A 24793-nucleotide genomic window follows, 5' to 3' on the forward strand; every position below is an offset into this window, starting at 1 on the left:
TGGTCGGGAACAATAGAATGGTACCATGGCACTGCCAGGGTGCCCATGTGCCAGGTTGGCACTGCCAGGGTGAGGCCAGGGTTGGGGCGCAAGAGAGAGGAGTGGAAAGATCAGGGCTGCTGGGCAAAATGACACCCCGATCTGCTGAGATTTACTCGCCAGCAGGAAATCCCTCTAAATGCTCATTTGACAGGGAGAAACTCCCCAAGGCCAACAAAAATTGCAAATGGTGTTGGGTAGCGAGATATTTCTTGCCACTGCAGCCGAGAAGCACCCCACTAAACGCGCTGTACAGTGGACTTTAACATCAGTCTGCTGAACCACACCCTATGATTCGATCAGCCTGCAGAGCAAGCATGGTAGCATAGTGGTTAGCACTGTGGCTTCACAGCGCCAGGGTCCCAGGTTCGATTCCCTGCTGGGTCACTGTCTGTGCGAAGTCTGCTCGTTCTCCCCGTGTCTGCGTGGGTTTCCTCCGGGTGCTCAGGTTTCCTCCCAGTCCAAAGATGTGCAGGTTAGGTGAAGTGGCCATGATAAATTGCTCTTAGTGTCAGTTAGGAGGGGTTATTGGGTTAAGGGGATAGGGTTGAAGTGAGGCCTTAAGTGGGTTGGTGCACTCGATGGGTCGAATGGCCTCCTTCTGCACTGTACAATCTATGTTCTATTTTTTGCTATTGCAATTATGCACATGTAGAACATGCTAAATTCATTGGAACATGGTCCACACAGGTTGTATCAGAAGGTACATCACAGTAACATTTAAAAAAATATCACCCAGCATGTGGATTTCAACTGGAATCTGAAGTTTCATAATGGAAAAAGATCTAATTGGTATGGCGTGCACAATGCAAGGATTATGATTTTGTCACATGTAGAAAATCAACAAATCTTCTACCCCCTCCAAAGGATTTCTACTGTTTTTTTGTCATCAAGTGTTCTTAATTTTGACACAATTACAACACGATACACATTGAAATACACAGCTACAAATGACGAAAGGAGAATAATTTGCTGAAGCAAGAAACTAACAAAATGTCAAATTTCAGCAACTCAGATGAGAAGGTCAGCTAGCTATTCATTATTCTGGATGATTTGTGGAGGGATCGACAATTATTGTTAAAAGTCATTCTGAATCTAATAAAACGGATGCTCTCCATAACACATCATTTATAGGTTTCAAGCAATAAGCCAATAGTTAAGTTTCATTCAAATTTAATTTTCTCCTAAACTCACGTTTGGATGAACACCTCTGACGATTCAATTTCTAAATGATCAGAATTTAAATTGCACTACTTTTTGAATATCATCAGACAAGATAGGGAGAAATTATCAAGAAAATATTTAGATAATCAGTGCAAGTCAGCAAAGCTGCACGTAGTACCTAGAGTATACAAATGTGTGATCTTGTCTGTGTAAAACTTCTTTAGATCTACATCAGGGCGTTTGGCATGCTTTTCCTCATAGTCTCCAGTGACAGGATTCTGGTGTCTGAAAATGAAGTGCAGTTTGTAGTCTTCACCACATTTGTCTGGACCAAACATGATCGAGTAAGGGGTCTTGTCAAAGAATTTTTCCTGGAGAAGAACAATTGATATATATGTTATAAACAGTCACTAGTAATATTGCAGCCCTGTCTTCATGTTGGTTTAGGACATCAACTGCATCAGAGATGACCCATATATTACAAAAGCCCCATCAACCTCAGAAAATTTTAGCATTGCGCAAGCGGGGGCAGGAACCTCAAGTCTCGACAGGGCTCGGGTGTTTTGTGCATGTGTAGACCGGGAGCCAGCTACACTTGCATTGTTGAAGTCAGGGGAACAGTCTTACGGGAGGAGATTTGAACACTGCAAGTTAGGCCATTGTTGAGGCCCCCCAAGTTGGAGTGACATTTGGAGAGAATTTCACAGTGAGATCATCAAAAGTGAAGACTAGAATCCCTCGAGAAAGAGACAGAGTTTCAATGAGATTAATTGACTCAGTGTTTACTGACATTGAAGTGGAGGTGTTAAGAAATCTGTGGAATCTGTTTTGGTCAGATCTATCATTTATTGTGCACTATGGGGTGTGCAACAACTGTTTGCCTGTTCACATGTACCTCATACTCTAACATATGCTGTAAATTGTTATATCTTTCTGACCTTGTGAAGGTCAGCATGGGCAGCACAAGTGGATAGCACTGTGGCTTCACAGCGCCAGAGTCCCTGGTTCGATTCCCCGCTGGGTCACTGACTGTGCGGAGGTTGCACGTTCTCCCCGTGTCTGTGTGGGTTTCCTCCGGGTGGTCCGGTTTCTTCCCACAGTCCAAAGACGTGCAGGTTAGGTGGATTGGCCATGATAAATTGCCCTTAGTGACCAAAAAGGTTAGGAGGGGTTATTCGGTTAGGGAGATAGGGTGGAAGTGAGGGCTTAAGTGGGTCGGTACAGATTCGATGGGTCGAATGGCCTCCTTCTGCACTGTATGTTCTATGTTTGTACAGAAAAGTTTATTTTATGTTTGTTTAAAAGCCGTGGAATCTTGTAGTTTTATTTCCTTAGCAAGTGTCTTGAATTTCAAACTTTTATCTACTTTAAACAAAAAGTTACTGGTCCCTAACCAGATCATACCAAGAAATTAGGAGTCTGTTAGTAAATCAGGAACAACTTTGAATTGTGAAGGAATAAGTTCAATATTATTGTTGTTTGTTTGCAGACTAACCAAACTAACAACCAGAGACATTAACTGGCTGCTTTTCCTACTCCTCTATGCCGGTGCTACAATGATGGACATCCATTGGATTGGTGTCTGATTATGCTCGGCAAAGTACTGCAGTGGTTTGCTGTTGCCTTCTGCAGTGTGGTTGCCCAGGAACTCTCCTGCTACACCAGCTGCCATCAGGCATACTGGAAGGATTTACAGACTGTTATTAATGAATGCATCTTCCATGGCCATCAAGTCCTGAAAGAGGATCTGAACCCAGAGCTTCTGGCCCAGAGATAGGGATGCGACCACTGCACCACAAGACTTCCACGTTATTTTTCCACAGTTGGTAAATATTATACACAGAATATAGGATATTACTAGAATCAAGATATTCACACATTATAAATACCTTTGGCCTTGTTCAAAGGCTAAAACTTGGCCTTAACCACCCCCCCCCTCCAACGATGCCATATCCTCCACCAAAATCCTCCCGTAAATTGCTTAGATGGCCCCCCCCTCCCAGCCCCATCACCGACAGCACCCCCGCCAACAGCGAGGAGAGTGACGCCACCAGGAAAGTTAAGTAAACCTTCTGCCGAAATCCTGCACCTGCAAATACCTAAAGGCCTCCCCCCACGGAATCCCAAACCCAGTAACTTTAATAAGCCTACTTGTGACAATAAATATTATTATTAGCTTAGGTGGATTGGCCATTAGGATAGGTGGGGCTTAGGTAGGATGCTCTTCAGAGGGTCTTGTGCACTGCAGGGATTCTACGATTTTATTCTAGATCAGTTCAGACCCCAAGAGTGTCATTCAGGATTTTGGTAACAGCAGGGAAGATGCTGTTTTTGAATCTATTGGTGCATGTCCTCAAACTCTTCAAATGCGAGAAGACTCTCGCTTGCTTCACTGGTCCACTCAACACTCACACGTTCCACCTTATCATTTGGACCGGGGGGGGCGGGGTCTCTCTCTCACCCTTCCTCCTATTAGTCATGATTGCTGCTGCCGGTCCTGCCCCACCCAGCAAGCGGGACCCAACCCTCCCCCTAGTCTGTTAGCCAGACACCCATTCCCCCCCCCCTCCCTGCCCCGCCCTACCCCCTTCCCAGAAACCCCCAGCATAATCAGTCAGCCAGCCACCCCTCCCCCACCTCCTTCTCAGAAATCCCCCCAACCACTTCCACTCAAAACCACTTCTCCTTGCATACTCCCCATCCCCCCTACCATTCACACCTCGCAGGTCCATCAAAACCTGCCCACACAAGTTCCGACGGCTGTGCCGCGACAACCCCCTTCAAAATCTCTCTTTGCTCCCGCACTGCCTTTGAAGTCTTTCCCAGAGCCTCCTTTATTGGGGCCAGTGTATCATCCACTAACTCCTTGAACGAGGCCTCATCTCCTTCTGCTGCTCATTTTCGGTGAACCGCTGTTCAAACTCCAACGCCATCACCTCAGCCACCTTGTCCACTATAATGGGTGCAGCTCCACCTGGTGAGAACTCCGCACCAATCACTTTTTCCTCCCTTATTTTTCTTCTGGTTTTTTGACATCCTTTAGTTGCCACAACCTTCCCAGAAATTAATCATACAAAATCTTCCCCCCAAACCTGATGAAAAGGAACAAAAAAAAAAAAAAGCTCGAGCATGACCTATCCAACATGCAATCTCCATTTGCATGTTGCCTCCGGAAGTCATCACGATAATTTTTAATGACTATAATTCAGCCAGTCTGGCTTAGAAAGTGAACAATTAAAATTATGGGGCGAAATTCTCCGGAAAAGGCGCGATGTCCGCCGACTGGCGCCCAAAACGGCGCCAATCAGACGGGCATCGCGCCGCCCCAAAGGTGCGGAATGCTCCGCATCTTTGGGGGGGCCGAGCCCCAACATTGAGGGGCTAGGCCGACGCCGGAGGAATTTCCGCCCCGCCAGCTGGCGGAAACGGCCTTTGTTGCCCCGCCAGCTGGCGCGGAAATGACATCTCCGGGCGGCGCATGCGCGGGAGCTTCAGCGGCCGCTGACAGTTTCCCACGCATGCGCAGTGGAGGGAGTCTCTTCCACCTCCGCCATGGTGGAGACCGTGGCGGAGGCGGAAGGGAAAGAGTGCCCCCACGGCACAGGCCCGCCCGCGGATTGGTGGGCCCCGATCGCGGGCCAGGCCACCGTGGGGGCACCCCCCGGGGCCAGATCAGCCCGCGCTTTGTCCCGCCGGTAAGGTAGGTGATTTACTTTACGCCGGCGGGACAGGCAATTTAATCGGCGGGAGAATCGAGCGGGGGGGGGCCCGCCAACCGGCGCGGCGCGATTCCCGCCCCCGCCGAATCTCAGGTGCCGGAGACTTCGGCAACCGGCGGGAGTCACGCCAGCCCCCGGCGATTCTCCGACCCGGCGGGGGGGTCAGAGAATGTCGCCCATGGAGTCACATTCCATCAGATAATTAATTGCTGTTGATTTTTAAAAACGTGAAAATTTAACCTTATTTCTTTCCCTCCCTCGGTATCTTTTTATCTTACATTTGTTACGGGCCAGGGTTTAGAGAACACCAAAGTATATCATGGAGTTCACCTGATCCACAACTTTAAATAGATTTTGGTTATGGGGAGGGGGTCACAGGGGCCCACTTTACAGGTGTGATGCAACAGAGAGCTAAAGTATGTTTTAAACAAAACAATGTTTATTCTATGAATCCAGTTAACATTTTATAAACACACAGTGAACAGTTTATCAACTATCAATCCTGACCACTCCCCAAAAGATACAGTACTCTAAAGATAACCCTTGATAACTTTCCAAACAACATCGACAAGTTAAATCCTTTTTAAAATAAAGACAGCAGGTTTAAATGCTCGACAGAAACAGGTATTACTTTGAAATCATCAATGATCTGGAGACATTCCTTAGCTTGTAGAGAGATCATTATACAGCTGCTTGCTTTGAATACAGCTATCCACCTCTGAAAACGAAACCAAAAGCATACTGCAACTGGCAGCTCAAAACAAAAGTGAAAGACAGACAGTCCAGCCCAGCTCCACCCACGCATTGACATCACTGCAGCTATTTGATAAACAGCCATTTCTTAAAGGTACATTCACTTGGCACTTTCCATAGAATCCCTACAGTGAAAGAGGCCATTCAGCACATTTAGTCTGCACCAACTTCCAAAAAGGAACTCCACCTAGGCCCGCTCCTCGTAACCCCACCTAACCGTTGGACACCAAGGTGCAATTTGGATGGCAGCCTAACCTGCACCGCTTTGAAATGTGGGAGGAAATTGGAGCACCCAATGGAAACCTACGCAAAGACAGTCATCGAAGACTGGAATCGCATCCTGGCGCTGTGGGGCAGCATTGCTAACCACTTTGCCACCGTGCCGTTCTAATCCAATTAATCTTTCCTGTTCTCTATTTCTCTTTCTAAACCTGATTTGACATTGAATTCATCCACTCTAATTCAACCTCCTTCTCAGCGCTTTGTGTTTATTTATCAATTCTTAAACCTCGCTGGTTAAAGAAATCTATTGCTGGTCTCATCATTCACCAAGATCCCAGATGCTCTATACCTTCGCTGTTGCAGGTATAACCTGGCAGTCTGGTGACAGAAAATTCAGCTGAAAGGTGCAAAAAGTCTAAATAAACTGGATATGTCTAATTTCCTGTTTCAGCAAATTCCAGCCCGACATCCTAATACATTTTATACTGAACAACTGCATATAGTCAAAATTAGAACACAGTGTAACCAGATCTTATGATAATGGAAATGTATTCCTCAGGTATGATACAGACCAGAAGGGCACAAAACCTTAGATCAGCAAAACTTGATAACAGCACTTTTGCCAGAATTTCAGGATACAATATGAACAGTGTAACAATTAAGTCAGCAAGAGGAAGATACAAAAGTAGACTAAATTATAATTCTGCTGATAATTCTCAGGGATGAGAGTGGGTGAAGACAAAAAAGTCTGAATTTTTTTTTAATGACAAGAAACCATGAACACATTATAATGCAAAATAGTAAAAAGGGCCAGATAATTATAGCATGTTTATGATCTGTAGTGAGATTCTTCTAGTCCACTTCAAATGGGTGGGATTATTAGACTTCATGTTTTCTCTTTGTTTACTCTTTATTACCATCCAGAGAGTGTGGAACAAAGTACTTGTATGAAATGACCAAAGTAACCTCATCATTTCAGCATTCAATGCAGTTAGTACATGTAGAGGATGAAGTCCATACAAACAACAAAACATGATAAAGCTTTGCTTGTATATAATCTAGCAAAGGACTACAGAGAAAGAGGGAGGCAACAGTCACAAAAACATTTCAAAGTATCAATCCCATGATCGAAAACTGGAATTCTGCCAAAAGGTGGGTATTTCCCATCCTTGAAATCTAAACGGAGCAACACCACCATTCTAGATGGCCTGATGTCAGTGGCATAAATGGACAGGTAGCAGGTCATCCTCGGTGACTTTCATGAGGAAGTGTCACTTAAGGACTGGTATCAGGGAAAACTAGTCAATTATGAGTCATGGGAGGATCATGGCACGGAATATTGAGCTGCCAGCACTATTTTTAATGGCATGTGTATAGTATTTGAGCTGTCTGCAGACAGACTTCCTGGAGATGCTTTTGCAGGCAGCAAGGCAAAGGAGAGACATCCTATTTACAGCAGATGGGAGGAGAAGGATGTCAGCAAGCCTAATGAAGAATACATCTTAGTTGGAAGTGGTAGAAATAATCAGCAGCAGAGAGGTGGTTTCAGGAGGAGATTCAGTGACCTGGTGCTGTCTGGAAAGTGAGTGGCATTGAGAATTATACAGAGAAAAATCAACATGAATTAAAAGGTTCCCATGAAATGTGAGGCCAGGTAGTAGACCAATGCATGGGGCAATACTCGGCATCAATGTCCACATTTAGGTGGCCAATTCAATGCACCTGAACCGCATAGTCTGTGATGGGCAAAAGCTGTATCTATATTGCTGAATGGCAATCTCACCATGCCATCCAAATGCATGATGCTGCACGTTTACAGTGCAATAACCAGCATAGATGGGCCATGAGACAGGAATGACAGCACAAAGCACTTGTTGGAGAAGCACATTCAATGCCCGTGTCAATGCACTACACTGATAGAGCAGGATGCCACAGATATCAGATCAGTCACAGCAAGGTAGCTTGTCACTGAAGGAGAGGCAGGTGTGGAAGCAATAGAGAACGAGTATAGGTGATAGTTATGTTCATCCTTCTTTTGATTATGTGTGAGCTTGGCACTTATGTGGGCCTTTAAAGCAGATGAAAACTCTTGATTGACATACCAGGGGGTGCCATTAACTACAAACTGAACTGGAACAGCCATTTATGAACATGCAAACAAGGAGCAGGGCATTCAGCCCTTCTAGTCTGTTCCACCATTTATTAAGATCATGACTAATCTGATAGTAACCTCAAATCTATATCCCACTTTTTGCTGATATTCTTTCCCCCTTGCTTACCAAGAATCTATTCACCTGTGCTTTAAAAATATTCAAAGACTCTGCTTCCACCACCTTTTCGGGAAGAAAGTTCCAAAGACTCACAACCCTCAAAAGTGAGAAAGGTTTCCTTAATCTCCCTTGTAAATGGGTGACCCCTTATTTTTAAACAATTACCCCTAGTTCTTGGTTCTCCCACAAGAGGAAACATCCTCTCCACCCTGTAATAAACACTCAGATCTTGAATGTTTCAATCAAGTTGCCCCTTCCTCTTCTAAACTCCAGCAGATACAAGCCTAGCCTGCCCAACCTTTCTTCATAAGACACCCCACCTATTACAGGCATTAGTCTGGTAAACCTTCTTTGAACTGCTTCCAGCGCATTTACATCCTTTCTTAAATAAGGTGACCAAATTGTACACAGTACTCAAATGTGTCTCATTAGTGCTCTGTACAACTGAAGCATATTTACCTACTTTTGTATTCAATTCCCCTCACAATAAATGACAACACTCTATTTGCTTACCTAATCACTTGCTGTAGCTGTACCTTATATGATGCATGCACTAAGACAGCCAGGCCCCTCTGCATCACGAGAGCTCTGCAATCTCTCACCATTTAGATAATAAGGCTTAATTTTTATTCTACTCAAAATTGACAATTTCACATTTTCCCACATTATACTTCATTTGTTCTTTGCCCACTCACTTAACAGTTCTTTGCCCACTCACTTAACCTATCTATATCCTTTTGTAGCCACCTTATGTCCTCCTCATAACTTACTTTCGTACCTATCTTTGTGCCATTAGAACATTTGGCAACCATCCCTTCATTAGTCATTTATATAAATTATAAACAGTTAATCAGCACTGATCCTTGTGGCACACCACTAGTTACATCTTGCCAACCTGAAAAAAGAACGATTTATGCAAAACCTTGGTAAGGCCACATTTGGAGTAGTGTGTGCAGTTCTGGTCGCCTCATTTTAGGAAGGATGTGGAAGCTTTGGAAAAGGTGCAAAGGAGATTTACCAGGATGTTGCCTGGAATGGAGAGTAGGTCTTACGAGGAAAGGTTGAGGGTGCTAGGCCTTTTCTCATTAGAACGGAGAAGGATGAGGGGTGACTTGATAGAGGTTTATAAGATGATTAGGGGAATAGATGATCAGGGGAATAGATAGAGTAGATAGTCAGAGACTTTTTTCCCGGGTGGAACAAACCATTACAAGGGGACATAAATTTAAGGTGAATGGTGGAAGATATAGGGGGGGATGTCAGAGGTAGGTTCTTTACTCAGAGTAGTGGGGGCATGGAATGCACTGCCTGTGGAAGTAGTTGAGTAGGAAACTATTATTAAATAAGTTATAGGGACCTTCAAGCGGCTATTGGATAGGTACATGGGTTACGGTAGAATGATGGGATGTAGATTAATTTGTTCTTAATCTAGGACAAAAGTTCGGCACAACATTGTGGGCCGAAGGGTCTGTTCTGTGCTGTATTTTTCTATGTTCTATGCAGACTCTGCTTCTCATTAGCCAACAAATCTTCTATTCATGCCAAGATTTTACCCCCATAGATTACATAGATTACATAGAACATACAGTGCAGAAGGAGGCCATTCGGCCCATCGAGTCTGCACCGACCCACATTAATCCCTCACTTCCACCTTATCCCCGCAACCCAATAACCCCTCCCAACCTTTATGGACACTACGGGTAATTTAGCATGGCCAATCCACCTAACCTGCACGTCTTTGGACGTGTTTTGAGCTGCCAGTTGCAGTATGCTTTTGGTTTCGTTTTCAGAGGTGGATAGCTGTATTCAAAGCAAGCAGCTGTATAATGATCTCTCTACAAGCTAAGGAATGTCTCCAGATCATTGATGATTTCAAAGTAATACCTGTTTCTGTCGAGCATTTAAACCTGCTGTCTTTATTTTAAAAAGGATTTAACTTGTCGATGTTGTTTGGAAAGTTATCAAGGGTTATCTTTAGAGTACTGTATCTTTTGGGGCAGCACCCACAAGAAGCAAGTGCCTCAATGTATGGACCAGCACAAGGTTTCATTGGGTGATTTTTAAGGGGAGTTAAATGTCTTAATATGCAACGCATAACAACTCATTTATTTTTCTGCTTCAGTTGATAGTAACCTTACATGGAATCGAACATATGGATGGTCTGTACTTGTGAGCACCTGTGCTGTCAGATGTAGAGATGGCAAGGGCCCTTATTGAAGGTCAGCAGGTTCTCTAGGAGAGAACGTCTTGGTTCAATGGCCCCTTGAATTGAACTTTGTGAATCTATTGATTAGAGAGTTGAGTCTCTCCGTTTCACACATCACTGCCCAACCCGTTTCGCATATCAAGCTCAATGAGCCATCTTCAGATATCAGCAGTTGTGAGGCACATCATGTTCATTCTCCTTTGAGGATGTTGCTTGATCAATAACTTCCTATTGGCAGTATGAGTACCCTTTGGAATGCCAGGTTTTGCTGTGCACAGCAATCAACAAAAAATATCCTAGAGAGTGCATAATGCAGGACTTTCCCAGATTTATCGAGGTATCCAAACCTCATTTTCAGAAAGTCAATGGCCGGTTAGTTGGTGGCCCTGCAGAAGTTGTATGTCCTCTGCCTATGTGTTGGGAATACATACAGGGGTCAGAATGGCAGCTTGCCATAAAGTGCACACATCTGCATGATCCACTTATGAACTTCACTTTACCCCAAGCTTTTCAATATACAGCCTGTAGACAGCTTTGAATTATGACTGCCAGGTTACTCCACAATTCAACTGTTTCTCAGATCTTGCTTCCACTGGGTGAAACTCCTCTGTCCACCCCATACGCCACTTGTAAAGCTGGAAAAAGGTAGCAAATACCTGACAATTGGCTGTTTAACCACATTAATCACTTGCTTACAACTGATGTATCTAATACTAATCTACTCCACTCTCCGTATCTTCTAAAATTGGTCAGCTGCTAGACAATGCCAGGATGGCAGCTCAACACAATCTTAGGTAATTTTACCAGTTCCGTGGTGATGGGAATGGAGGTGGAGGCCAGTAAACACAGCCCTAAGCTTTATCTTTTCAGAGATTCTGCCAGACTCAAGAGTATTTCCATAATTTTTTGGGTTTAAAAAGAAATTAACAAATGCAAATTTCCAAAGGCAAGCAACAGTCTCATTTGCTGAATTTAAGGTGATTAGTCTGCCACTTAAATATATCAAAGGGAATTTTCTCAGTAATCTGCAGCATTGTTTATGTCTCTCCACAAGTGTATAAGGGGTTTTGTACCGAGCAGTGGAGGTTTGCTGGCTACACAAGAGACTTTGGCTTTTCCGGATCCTGTTTAGCATGGACCATGCTCGCAGTGGTCGTTCAAAGCCTGCCATTCAGCAGATGGGGTTTGTCACAAAGAACTAGTTAGTGATTTCCCATGTTTCCCATTCCTTGATCCAAAGGATGTTTGCTGATAGATTGTGCTCAGGAAGGATCTGAGTGACAATGGATCAGCATTCACACTGCACCCCCTGTCAGTACACAGGTTCCTGGGGAAGCAAATGATCCTGCCAGAAGACCGAATTACAAGAGAAACTTACGGAAGTGAAGAGTCCCCTTGCGGAACAGTCTCAACACAAGCAGCTTTCTGGCTTTATGGCAATAATTCATGCTCTTCACATCTTACTACTTATGCTGATGGCCTCTCAGCTGCTGAGTAAAACCTCTTTTTTCCAAATAGTAAAATTTACCAACTTGTAAAATCTTCTTTGAACAGCTGTATACACATTGCACAAAAAGTAAAACCACATTATCAATAGAAATTCCTCTTTTAAAGCACTGCATCGCCACATCATGGCATCAAATAATTTTTCCTTTCCAAACATGTCAGTCTTTCTTAGTTTCAATTATAATTTCGCGATTTAAAATTCCCAATTCAAAAAGCAAAATGATAAACAATCGTGAGATTTCGTGAAAGCGATAGGGCGGGACCAGTGTACAAATTCAGTACCAGTTCTACAAAGAGAATACAACATTTGAAGAAGTTTAAAATTCTATTAAGGTGGACATTTCACTTTCATCTTCAGTCTCAGGTAGACATAAAAGATCCCATGACACATTTTTAAGAGCAGAGGTCTCCCCAGCATCCTGGCTCAATCCCTATAGAATCAAAGAATGAAGCAGCAGAGAAGGAGGCATTCGGCCTATCAACTCTGCAACAAAGAGCAATCCAGTTAATCTCACATCCTGGTTCTTTCTCCAAATTGTTGCAATTCTTCCTTTTATCAATTTCCCTTTTGAAAATTACTAAATGAAACTATCTCCCCCACCCTATCATTCCTAATACCAATTACATATTTGCATTAAAAAGAATTTGATGTCACATCTGGTTCTTTTGACAACCATCTTATATCTGGTCCATCTAGTAAATACTGGGGTACACCACTGTATATCTTTCCTATCTGAAAAACTTGTCTTCAGCACAACTGTTTTCTATCCTTTAGCTAATTTTGTGTCTATGTTGCTGCTGCCCGTTTTACCCCATGTGGTTCAGTTTTGATAACAACCCAATTATGTGGTGCTTGCTGGTTTAGCTCAGTTGATTAGACAGCTAGTTTATGATGCAGAGCAAGGCCAGCAGCGTGGGTTCAATTCCTGTACCGACTGAGGTTATTCATGAAGGCCCCACCTTCTCAACCTTGCCCCTCACCTGAGGTGTGGTGATCCTCAGGTTAAATCACCAGCAGTCAGCTCTCCCCTTCAAGGGGGAAACAGCCTATGGTCATTTGGGATTATGGCGACTTTACCTTATCATACCTGCCTGAAAGTGCACATGCACTTCCCTCAACCACTGTCTAAATTTCATTCAAAATAAACTCAAATCACGTTAATCAAATGTGCTAGCTCTCCTTTCTTATTCCATGTTTGTCTATTTGGCTGATATTGTTTGTGAAAGATTTCCCATTTAACTGGCCTATTTTTAAAAAAAAATATTTCATGGGATCGGAGTGTCATTGGCAAGGCTATTCATAATTGCCCCGGGGAAGACGATAGTAAGCTACCTTCTTGAGCTGCAGTCCATCTGATTCAGGTACACCCACAGTGCTGCTGGGAAGAGATTTTCAGGATTTTGGTCCAACAATAGTGAAGGAACACCGATGTAGTTCCAAGTTAGAATTGTGTGCAACTTGGAGGGGAACTTAACAGGTGGTGGTGTTCACGTGCATCTGCTGCTTGTTCATCTAGGAGGTCACCAGTTTTGAAGGTGCTGTTGAAGAAGCCTCATTGAGCTGCTGCAGTACATCTTGTATAAAGTACACAATACCACCACCATGCGTTGGTGGTGGGGTGGAATGAATCTTTAAGTTGGTAAATGGGGTGCAAAAAAAGTAGGCTGCTTTGTCTTTTTATGGTGTTGAGTTTCTTGAATGCTGTTACAGCCACACTCGATAAGGCAAGGGGAGAGTATTCCATCACACCCCTGAATATAATTATATTCACGGCTGAGTTAGACAGATTTTTGATCGACAAAGGAGTTAAGGGTTATTGGGGGCAGGTAGATGGAGTCAAGGCCACAATCAGATCAGCCAAAACCTTATCGAATGGAGGAGCAGGATCAATGAGCTGTCTTATTCCGTATTTCTTACGATGGGGCAGAAATTGACCAGAGTGGATTTGTCCTGCATTTTGTAGACAGAACATACCTTTTTAAAAAATAAATTTAGAGTACCCAATTCTCATTTTCTTTCAATTAAAGGGCAATTTAGCATGGCCAGTTCACCTACCCAGCACATCTTTTTGGGTTGTGGGGATGAGACCCACACAGACACTGGGGGAATGTACAATCTTCACACGGGCAGTGACCTGGGGCCGAGATCAAACCCGGGTTCTCAGCACCGTGATGGCAGCAGTGTTAATCACTGCGCCACCCTCAGATGGGACATCCCTGAGTCCCTCCCCTGTATGTACCAGAAACTCTCCTCCCACTCCAGCCCAAACTTCTCATTCCTCCAAGCTTACAAACTGTCCTCCCAGAAACAGATCCTTCGTCTCCCTAATCCCCCTCTCCTCCCCTCCCTGGAACCTTGCATCCATCCTCCCCGGCTCAAATCCGTGATTCCCCCTAATCGGCATCCCAACCTAAAGTGCTGCCAGAACTGCCTCAGAATTGTCAGCGTGGCTACCACCACCGGACTTCCCGAATACTTCCCTGGAGCCAAAGGGAGCGGTGCTGTTGCCAGCGTCCGCAGCCCCAACCCCCTACATGAACCAGCCTCCATCCTTACCCACAAAGCCCCCGCCTCCCTATTCCAATCCCGTACCTTCTTTGCATTAGCCCAGTAATAATACCTCAAATTTGGGAGGCCTAATTCCTCCGACTGTTGTCCCCTTTGCAGTACCACTTTCCTTATCCTGGCCACCTTCCCTGCCCAGACAAACAAAGAAACCAGCCTATCCACCCCTTTCAAAAGCACCTTGGGCAAAAAGACCGGGAAAGACCAGGAGGTACTGAAATAAAAACAAAAATGCGGTAAAATGTTCATCTTCACCGCCTGTACCAACGAAAGAGGAAGGTTATCCCACCTCAACAAATCTGCCTTCACCCTCCCTCCAAACTTAAAAAAGTGAACTTCTGAAGACCTGCCCAGTCCCGAGCCACCTGCACCCCCAGATACCAAAATGAGACGCTGCCACAAGAATGGAACCCCCACGTCCCCAACCCCCGTCCTTGGAGCGGAAACCACAAAATACTCACGTTCCCCAAATTCAGCTTGTACCCAGAAAACGCCCCAAATCTTTGAAGCAAACCCATTATGTCCCCCATCGAGGAGCCCCGTTCCGCAATGAGACGCTGTCACACAAATGGAATCCATCTCCCAACCCCCGTTCCTGGAATGGAAACCACAAAATACTCCTCTATCACCTTCCCCTCGTATCACAGAAACTCTGGTCCGCCAACAAAAAAAACCAAATACTCCTGATTTCTCGGGTGTAAAAACCTCCACGGGTCAAACCCTTCCATTTAGACCACTCCAAACCTCACACCACTGCTGTACCGCTTTCACCCAACCAAAGGCTGCCTGTCTGCTCGCCAGCTCCGCAGTCAGATCTTGGTAAATACATATACCAACGCCTTCCCACTTCACCTCTCATTTCTGCTTTGCCCAAATCAAAACCTTCTCCTTCACATGGCAGACTATAACCGCTCTTGGTGGCTCATTCGTTTTAAGCTTCGTCCGGAGCGACTGATGGGCCCTGTGCAACTCAGAGGGCTCTTCTCCCTTCCCCATCAACTTGGCGAACATGTCTGCAAAGTACTCTCCACCTCCATGGGCAAGCCCAGGATGTCTCCTTGACCTGGTCCAGGTCCTCCACTTCGGCTCTTGGCCCTTTATTGACCTCAGTCACCCTCATGAACTGGTTGCTATCCTGCGACAATGCCTCCTCCAGCCCCTTAATCTTCTCTCCTTGCTCCCGCACCTCCATGGACATCCTTGTAAATGCAGCCTTTATCGAGGCAAGCGCCTTCTACACCCACTCTTTGAGTGAGGTCATCATCTCCCTCCGATGCACCTCTAAATGCTTGGCAAACTGCCTTTTAAACTCCCCAATACCACCTCCGTCAGAGTTTCAACGGTAATGAGAGCAGCCTCACCTGATGAACCAACATCCTCCATCTTTCCTCCTGGTGGACTCAACAGCACTCGTCAGTGGACTTCACTCGCCCCGTTCCTTCCGTGACCTTTCTTCTGGAACTTTGACATTCCACAGATTTCTTAAAACTTCCCACACCAGCTCAGCCAAAAAGTATCCGAGACCAGGCATAAAGATCCGAAAATCAAAGACTCTAGGAGCCACCCAACATGCAACTTCATGTTGCCACTGAAGTCCCAGTACCCAGCATCTGCAGTAGTTTCTGGATATTGAATTGGCTGAAGATTGGCATCAGTGATGCTGGGAACCTCAGGAGGAGGCAGAGATGGATCCCACAGTCCAAAAGATGTGCAGGTTAGGTGGATTGGACATGCCAAATTGCCCATTTAGTGTCCAAAAAAAAAAAGGTTAGGTGGCATTACGGGGACAGGGTGGAGGCGTGGGCTTAAGTAAAGTGCTCTTTCCAAAGGCCGGTGCAGACTCGATGGGCCGAATGGCCTCCTTCTGCTCTGTAAGTTCTATGATTTACTCAGCACTTCCGGCTGAAGAGGCCTGCAAATGTCTCAAACCTGTCTTTTGCACTGATGTGCTGGGCTGCCTCATTAATTGATGATGGAGATAATTGTGGACCCGCCTTCCCTTGTCTACTATCATTCATGACTGGATGTGGCAGGACTGCAGAGCTTTGTCCCATCCATTGATAGTTGGATCGATTACCTCTGTTTCTGTGACTTGTCATCAAAGTAATCTTGTGTTGTAGCTTAACCAGGTTGACACCTTGTTTTTAGGTACACCTGCTGCTTCTCTGGCATGCCCTCCTGAACTATTCATTGAATTAGGATTGATACATCCCATTTAGCAGTGGCAGTCCCACGCAACACAATGAGAGAGTGTGGGCTCAGTGTCGAGATGGGACAGGGCCGTCACAAGGACTATGTGGTCACCACACCTACCTGTACTGTCCTGGACAGATGTAGTTAAAACAGGTAGGTTGGCAAAGACAGGTTGAATAAATTTTTCCACACTTGTTGGTTCCCTCTCATCTGCCACAGGCCCTGTCTGACAAATATGCTTCTCAGGACTAAAGCCAGTTTGGTCAGTAGTGGTGCAAGCACTTGGTGATCGTCATTGAAGTCCCCTAGTCAGAGTATATTCTGTATCCTGCCACCTTTAGTGCTTCTTCCATGTCGTGTTCAACATGGATATGGATACAGTGGTGGTGCCAGAGGCCTGAAGGATTGCAATTATTACATCCTTGCTCCACAAAGGGGCAATGGATAAACCAGGGACGGGATTCTCCCCTGCCCGGAGGGGCGGGGGGTCCCGGCGGGGTGGATTGGCGTGAACCACTCTGGCGTCGGGCCGCCCCAAAAGGTGCGGAATCCTCCGCACCTTCAAGGGCTAGGCCCGTGGTTGGCGCCCCACTGGCCGGCGGGAAAGGGGCTTGGTGCCACGCCAGCCGGCGCCTAAGGGTCCCCGCCGGCCGGCGGCAGCGCCAGCACGTGCTGGCGTCATTCACGCGCATGCGCAGAGGGATTCACTTCCGCACCGGGAATGGCGGAGGACCACGGCTTCCAGTGCGGAACAAGAGAGTGCCCCCACAGCACAGGCCCGCCCGCGGATCGGTGGGCCCTGACCGCGGGCCAGGCCACCGTGGGGGCACCTCCTGGGGCCAGATCCCCCCCACGACACCCCCAGGAACTCCGGAGCCAGCCCGTGCTGCCAGGTGACGCCGGTAATGGAACTACTCTAATTTACGCCGGCGGGACTGGCAAAGAACGGGCGGGACTTCGGCCCATCGCGGGCCGGAGAATTCGGTCAGCCCCGGGGCCCATTGAGTCGCGCCAGACCCCGCCATGCTCCAAGGCGGGCGGTGCGACTCATGGCGGGGCAATTTTTGGGGGTGGGGGCGGGATTCACGCCGAACCCCGGCGATTCTCCCATCCGGCGGGGGGGGGGGGGGGTCAGAGAATTCTGCCCCTGAAATGTGGCAAATAGAGAAATAAGGAAGAAACCTCCTATTCATTACCATTTGCTGTTCACTCTCATCCAAGGATGATTTAGAGAGATTGTGATTAGCAGCTCAATTTTCCACCCTTTCTTCCTTATACAATCTAGGAAGCGAAGCATTGCATTCAGGTGACTTATCTAGTTTTGGTGAAAACCCCATTTCATTTGTATTTTAGTTATGCCTCCTCCTGATCCAGTATCTCGGCAACTTCTTTGTTGACCACAGCTTTGGCAATTAACCATTTTTTGGAAAACACAGATATTTAATATCCACTTAGTAACTCAGTCACGCCTTCTATCTTTACCAATAGATCTCCATTTTGTTTCTTAATTAATTCCTCTCCCCTAACAACCCTTTTATGTGAGCCACAAATCTGTTCTTGTACTCATCCTTTGCCTGCCAGATTTCTTTTTTATTTCTCTGCACTTTAAGATTCAGCCTGTTTTTCTCTTGTATTATCCACTTTAGCCAATCATCAATCTGTGGGCAGTGCAAAGACAATGCATCATGGTACAGTGTCAGCATCAACAGTTCAGAGTTGTGAGAACTTGATAGTGATTGTGAGGTGAAATTTGGAATATTGTATGCATCATTAATGACACTGGGTGTAATCTACTGGCCATGCTGCACCTGAAAAGTGGCGCAACGTAGCCAGTAAATGACGGGAGACTGGGATTTACCCTGCTCGCTACACCTCGTGAGATCTAACACAATCTCGCGAGATGTCGCAATATGAAGCCTGTCCATTGTGGGCGGAATCACTTTTTGGCAAATCTGCATATTAGAGCGAGCCAGCTAATCTCACTCATACGCAGTTCCCCGAGGTAATCAAGAGTTGGGATCTATCCACTTCGCCTTGGAGACCTCAGGTGAGCGCCGTTCAGTGCCGGTCTTTACAAACGATGACCAGACAGAATGGCACTCGTGAGGGTCTCCCAAGGAATTGGAAGAGCTTGCCCTCTGGGCAGGGTGGCACCCTGGCACTGGAGCCACATGGGCACTACCAGCATGGCAGGATGGCATTTTTCACACTGCAGTGACCGGGCCGGGAACCCCCTTATAGTGCATCAGGAGCACGAGAGAGAGCGAGACGGGTGCACGTTCCCAATGAGGCCCGTATCGAACCAGATGGGCATTAGACAGCGAGGTGCTTCTCACGGTGCGAGCGCTGGGAAACACGCGACTAAACATGCTCGCTATTCCCATTTGGTTCGATTGGGACCATTATCTTAAAGTGACAATGCAAATATTAGAGTGGGCTCAGAAAGAACCAGTACAACCATCTTCATTTAACTGACTTTCCCAATTACTATCAAAGGCCACAAGGATTTTGCACAGGGCATCAGTTGGTTTTTTTCCGTTATTCTTTCATGGGATATGGGACATCGCGTTAAGACCAGCATTTGTTCCCCTGCTGTCCTTGAACAGAGTCCCTTGCTAGGCTATTTCAGGTGGCTGTTAAATGGCAACCACGTTGTTGTGGGTCTGGAGTCACATGTGGGCCAGACCAGATAAGGATGGCAGATTTCCTTCTCTAAAGGACATCAGTAAACCAGGTGGGCTTTTACAACAATTAATATCAGTGGTCATGGTCACCATTACAGTGACCAGCTTTCAATTCTGTACTTTTATTAATTGAATTTAAATTCCACGAGCTGCTGTGGTGGAATTTGAACCCATGAACCCAGAGCAATAGCTTGGACATGATTTATTAGTCCTGTGCTATTTAAAAAAAAAAACGCATTTTAGTCAAACTTGTGTCAAAGTAGGTTACAGCAAATAAACACCCCGGGAAACATTCTTCCTAACAATCAACTATACAGTTTGTACAGATTTTTGTCCTTTTTCACCGCCCCCCCCCTTCCCATCACCCAGCCCCCCACCCCCCCTGCGACGAACAGCTCCTTAAACACGGTCACAAACATCCCCCCACCTATTCTCAAACCCCCCTGCTGGGCCCCTTAACTCATACTTTATCTTCTCACACCGCAGGAAGTCATACAGGTCACCCAACCACGCTGCTATCCCCGGTGGCGATGCCGACTGTCACTCCAGCAAAATTTGTCGCCATGCAATCAGAGAGGCGAAGGCCAAGACATCGTATTAGTCCTGTGACATGACCACTATGCCACCATGTCCTCTCTATATTTAATATACTATTTTGACTTCCAGTAGTGGCCATGACCTGCTCGGTCACTCGAACGGCAGCTCCCGCCGGGATCGGGGAAGAAGGTCGAGAAGGTCCAGGAGGACAAAATGGCGGCCGGAGAGGATCGGGAGGTGTGGGCCCAGTGGGCCAGAGAACTGCAGGTGCTCCTTAAAAACTGCTTCATGGAGCTGAAAAAGGAGATGCTGGCCTCCATGGAGAGAATTGTGGTGACCCAGAAGGCGCAGGAGAAGGAGATCAAGGAGGTGAGGAGGAAGGTGGCGGAGAACGAGGACGGGATCCTGGGCCTGGCGGTGAAAGTGGAGGCGCACAAGGCGCTCCATAAGAGATGGCAGGAGAGGCTGGATGACCTTGAGTGCAGATCTCGGAGCCACAATCTGCGGATCCTGGGCCTTCCTGAAGGAACGGATGGGGCGGACGCGAGCACGTACGTGGCCACAATGTTCAGCAAGGGCTTGGGAACCTGAATTGTAGGTCCAGTATACAGGAGGATGAGTGTCGTGAGGTCATGAGTAAGGTTTCAAAGTTGCAGGAGTGTACCGGCAGGCAGGAAGGTGGTTTAAAGTGTGTCTTCTTCAATGCCAGGAGCATCCGGAATAAGGTGGGTGAACTTGCGGCATGGGTTGGTACCTGGGACTTCGATGTTGTGGCCATTTCGGAGACATGGATAGAGCAGGGACAGGAATGGTTGTTGCAGGTGCCGGGGTTTAGATATTTCAGTAAGCTCAGGGAAGGTGGTAAAAGAGGGGCATTGTTAGTCAAGGACAGTATTACGGTGGCAGAAAGGACATTTGAGGAGGACTCGTCTACTGAGGTAGCATGGGCTGAGGTTAGAAACAGGAAAGGAGAGGTCACCCTGTTAGGGGTTTTTTATAGGCCTCCGAAAAGTTCCAGAGATGTAGAGGAAAGGATTGCAAAGATGATTCTAGATAGGAGCGAAAGCAACAGGGTAGTTGCTAATGGGGGACTTTAACTTTCCAAATATTGACTGGAAACGCTATAGTTCGAGTACTTTAGATGGGTCCGTTTTTGTCCAATGTGTGCAGGAGGGTTTCCTGGCACAGTATGTAGATAGGCCAACGAGAGGCGAGGCCATATTGGATTTGGTACTGGGTAATGAACCAGGACAGGTGTTAGATTTGGAGGTAGGTGAGCACTTTGGTGATAGTGACCACAATTTGATTATGTTTACTTTAGTGATGGAAAGGGATAGGTATATAATCGCAGGGCAAGAGTTATATCTGGGGGAAAGGCAATTATGATGCAATGAGGCATGACTTAGGATGCATCGGATGGAGGGGAAAACTGCAGGGGATGGGCACAATAGAAATGTGGAGCTTGTTCAAGGAACAGCTACTGCGTGTCCTTGATAAGTATGTACCTGTCAGGCAGGGAGGAAGTGGTCGAGCAAGGGAACCGTGGTTTACTAAAGCAGTCGAAACACTTGTCAAGAGGAAGAAGGAGGCTTATGTAAAGATTATCATAGAATTTACAGTGCAGGAGGCCATTCGGCCCATCGAGTCTGCACCGGCTCTTGGAAAGAACACCCTACCCAAGGTCAACACCTCCACCTTATCCCCATAACCCAGTAACCCCACCCAACACTAAGGGCAATTTTGGACACCAAGGGCAATTTATCATGGCCAATTCACCTAACCTGCACATCTTTGGACTGTGGGAGGAAACCGGAGCACCTGGAGGGAACCCACGCACACACGGGGAGGATGTGCAGACTCCGCACAGACAGTGACCCAAGCCGGAATCGAACCTGGTACCCTGGAGCTGTGAAGCAATTGTGCTATCCACAATGCCACCGTGCTGCCCAAGATGAGACATGAAGGTTCAGTTAGGGCGCTCAAGAGTTACAAGTTAGCGAGGAAAGACCTAAAGAGAGAGCCAAGAAGAGCCAGGAGGGGACATGAGAAGTCTTTGGCAGGTAGGATCAAGGATAACCCTAAAGCTTTCTCTAGATATGTCAGGAATAAACGAATGACTAGGGTAAGAGTAGGGCCAGTCAAGGACAGTAGTGGGAAGTTGTGCTTGGAGTCAGAGGAGATAGGAGAGGTGTTAAATGAATATTTTTCATCAGTATTCACACAGGAAAAAGACAATGCTGTCGAGGGGAATACTGAGATTCAGGCTACTAGACTAGAAGGGCTTGAGGTTCATAAGGAGGAGGTGTTAGCAATTCTGGAAAGTGTGAAAATAGATAAGTCCCCTGGGCCGGATGGGATTTATCCTAGGATACTCTGGGAAGCTAGGGAGGAGATTGCTGAGCTTTTGGCTTTGATCTTTAAGTCATCTTTGTCTACAGGAATAGTGCCAGAAGACTGGAGGATAGCAAATGTTGACCCCTTGTTCAAGAAGGGGAGTAGAGACAACCCCGGTAACTACAGACCAGTGAGCCTTATTTCTGTTGTGGGCAAAATATTGGAAAGGTTTATAAGAGATAGGATGTATAATCATCTGGAAAGGAATAATTTGATTAGAGATAGTCAACACGGTTTTGTGAAGGGTAGGTCGTGCCTCACAAACCTTATTGAGTTCTTTGAGAAGGTGACCAAACAGGTGGATGAGGGTAAAGCAGTTGATGTGGTGTATATGGATTTCAGTAAAGCGTTTGATAAGGTTCCCCATGGTAGGCTACTGCAGAAAATATGGAGGCATGGGATTCAGGGTGATTTAGCAGTTTGGATCAGAAATTGGCTAGCTGGAAGACAAAAGGGTGGTGGTTGATGGGAAATGTTCAGACTGGAGTCCAGTTGCTAGTGGTGTACCACAAGGATCTGTTTTGGGGCCACTGCTGTTTGTCATTTTTATAAATGACCTGGAGGAGGGCGTAGAAGGATGGGTGAGTAAATTTGCAGATGACACTAAAGTCGGTGGAGTTGTGGACAGTGCGGAAGGATGTTACAAGTTACAGAGGGACATAGATAAGCTGTAGCGCTGGGCTGAGAGGTGGCAAATGGAGTTTAATGCAGAAAAGTGTGAGGTGATTCATTTTGGAAGGAATAACAGGAATACAGAGTACTGGGCTAATGGTAAGATTCTTGGCAGTGTGGATGAGCAGAGAGATCTCGGTGTCCATGTACATAGGTCCCGGAAAGTTGCCACCCAGGTTGAGAGGGTTGTTAAGAAGGCGTGTGTTAGCTTTTATTGGTAGAGGGATCGAGTTTAGGAGCCATGAGGTCATGTTGCAGCTGTACAAAACTCTGGTGCGGCCGCATTTGGAGTATTGCGTGCAATTCTGGTCGCCGCATTATAGGAAGGATGTGGAAGCATTGGAAAGGGTGCAGAGGAGATTTACCAGAATGTTGCCTGGTATGGAGGGAAGATCTTACGAGGAAAGACTGAGGGACTTGAGGCTGTTTGCGTTAGAGAGAAGATTAAGAAGTGACTTAATTGAGGCATACAAGATGATCAGAGGATTGGATAGGGTGAACAGTGAGAGCCTTTTTCCTCGGATGGTGATGTCTAGCACGAGGGGACATAGCTTTAAATTGAAGGGAGATAGATACAAGACAGATGTCAGAGGTAGGTTCTTTACTCAGAGTAGTAAGGGCGTGGAATGCCTGCCTGCAACAGTAGTGGACTCGCCAACACTAAGGGCATTCAAATGGTCATTGGATAGCCATACGGACGATAAGGGAATAGTGTAGATGGGCTTTAGAGTGGTTTCATAGGTCAGCGCAACATCGAGGACCGAAGGCCTGTACTGCGCTGTAATGTACTATGTTCTATGTTGGGGACGCTGATGGGCGCTGGGGCCCTCCCGCGGCCCTTGGAGCTGGATGGGGCGCACAGGGTTCTCGCCAGAAAGCAGAGGGTAAACGAGCCACCGAGGACAATGGTGGTACGGTTTCAGCACTTGGCAGACCGGGAGCGAGTCCTGCGGTGGGCGAAGAAAGAGCGGAGCAGTAAGTGGGAGAATGGCGAGATCCGAATTTACCAGGACCTGGGAGCTGAGCTGGCGAGGAGGCGTGCAGGTTTTAACCGGGCGAAGGCAGTCCTCCACGGTAAAGTTTGGGCTCCTGCACCAGACGAGACTGTGGGTAACATACCAGGACAGGCACCTCTATTTTGATACCCCAGATGAGGCGTGGTCGTTCATCAGGCAGGAGAAGCTGGACCTGAACTAAGGGACTGTTGTATGGGGGTGAAACGTGCGGGTGGGGAGGGACCGAGGGGAGGACGGCGGGTAAAGCATAAGTTTATGGGCATGTCTGCCCTAGTTTGGTTGGGGGTTTTGTTGTCTGTTTTGTATGTTTTCCAGGTATTTTGTTTTCCAGGTGTTCGGTGCTTGGGGGTGGGAAACGCCCGGGATGGGCTGTTCGGCACATTGGGAGATCCCAGATGGCGCTTGCCCCACTACCCTGCGGGGGAGGGGGGATAGGGCGGCCCGAAGGAGGCAACAAGTTAAGGGTTGGTAAATAGAGGCGGGAGCGGCCGGGGTCAGCATGGGTGAGCTGACTCTCGGAAGCACAATGGGGGGGGGGGGGGGGGGGACCCAGAGCTAAGCGGATGCTTGGCCGGCAGGGGGGGGGGGGGGTGGGGGGGGGGTGGGGGGGGGGGTGCTGCTTTGCTGACAGAGGGGGAGCCAGGTGAGGGGTATGGATGGAGAGTCGGGCGAGGGGGCCGCCAGGGGGAGAGCTGGAGGAGTGAGGCGGGGGCACGCGGTTGGCCGAAAAAGGGAGATGGCTAGTCGGCAGGATGGGGGGTTGGTTATCCCCCGACCAGGCTGATCACGTGGAACGGGAGGGGCCCGAATGGGCCGGTCAAGCGGTCCCGCGTGTTCTCGCATTTAAAGGGG

The 24793-nt window shown here is 47.0% G+C and overlaps 1 protein-coding gene across 3 annotated transcripts in view; it reads right to left on the minus strand.

Moving 5' to 3' along the window:
* Positions 1 to 24793, minus strand: part of LOC140408432 (calnexin-like) — a 108458-nt gene that overhangs the window by 33755 nt on the left and 49910 nt on the right. For all 3 annotated transcript variants that reach the window (XM_072495613.1, XM_072495612.1, XM_072495611.1), the window contains one exon: positions 1382 to 1574. In XM_072495613.1, the coding sequence (XP_072351714.1) occupies positions 1382 to 1574 (193 nt within the window). The remainder of the gene's footprint in view (positions 1 to 1381; positions 1575 to 24793) is intronic.

This window comes from Scyliorhinus torazame, chromosome 3, assembly GCF_047496885.1.
Source record: "Scyliorhinus torazame isolate Kashiwa2021f chromosome 3, sScyTor2.1, whole genome shotgun sequence".
NCBI lineage: Eukaryota > Metazoa > Chordata > Chondrichthyes > Carcharhiniformes > Scyliorhinidae > Scyliorhinus > Scyliorhinus torazame.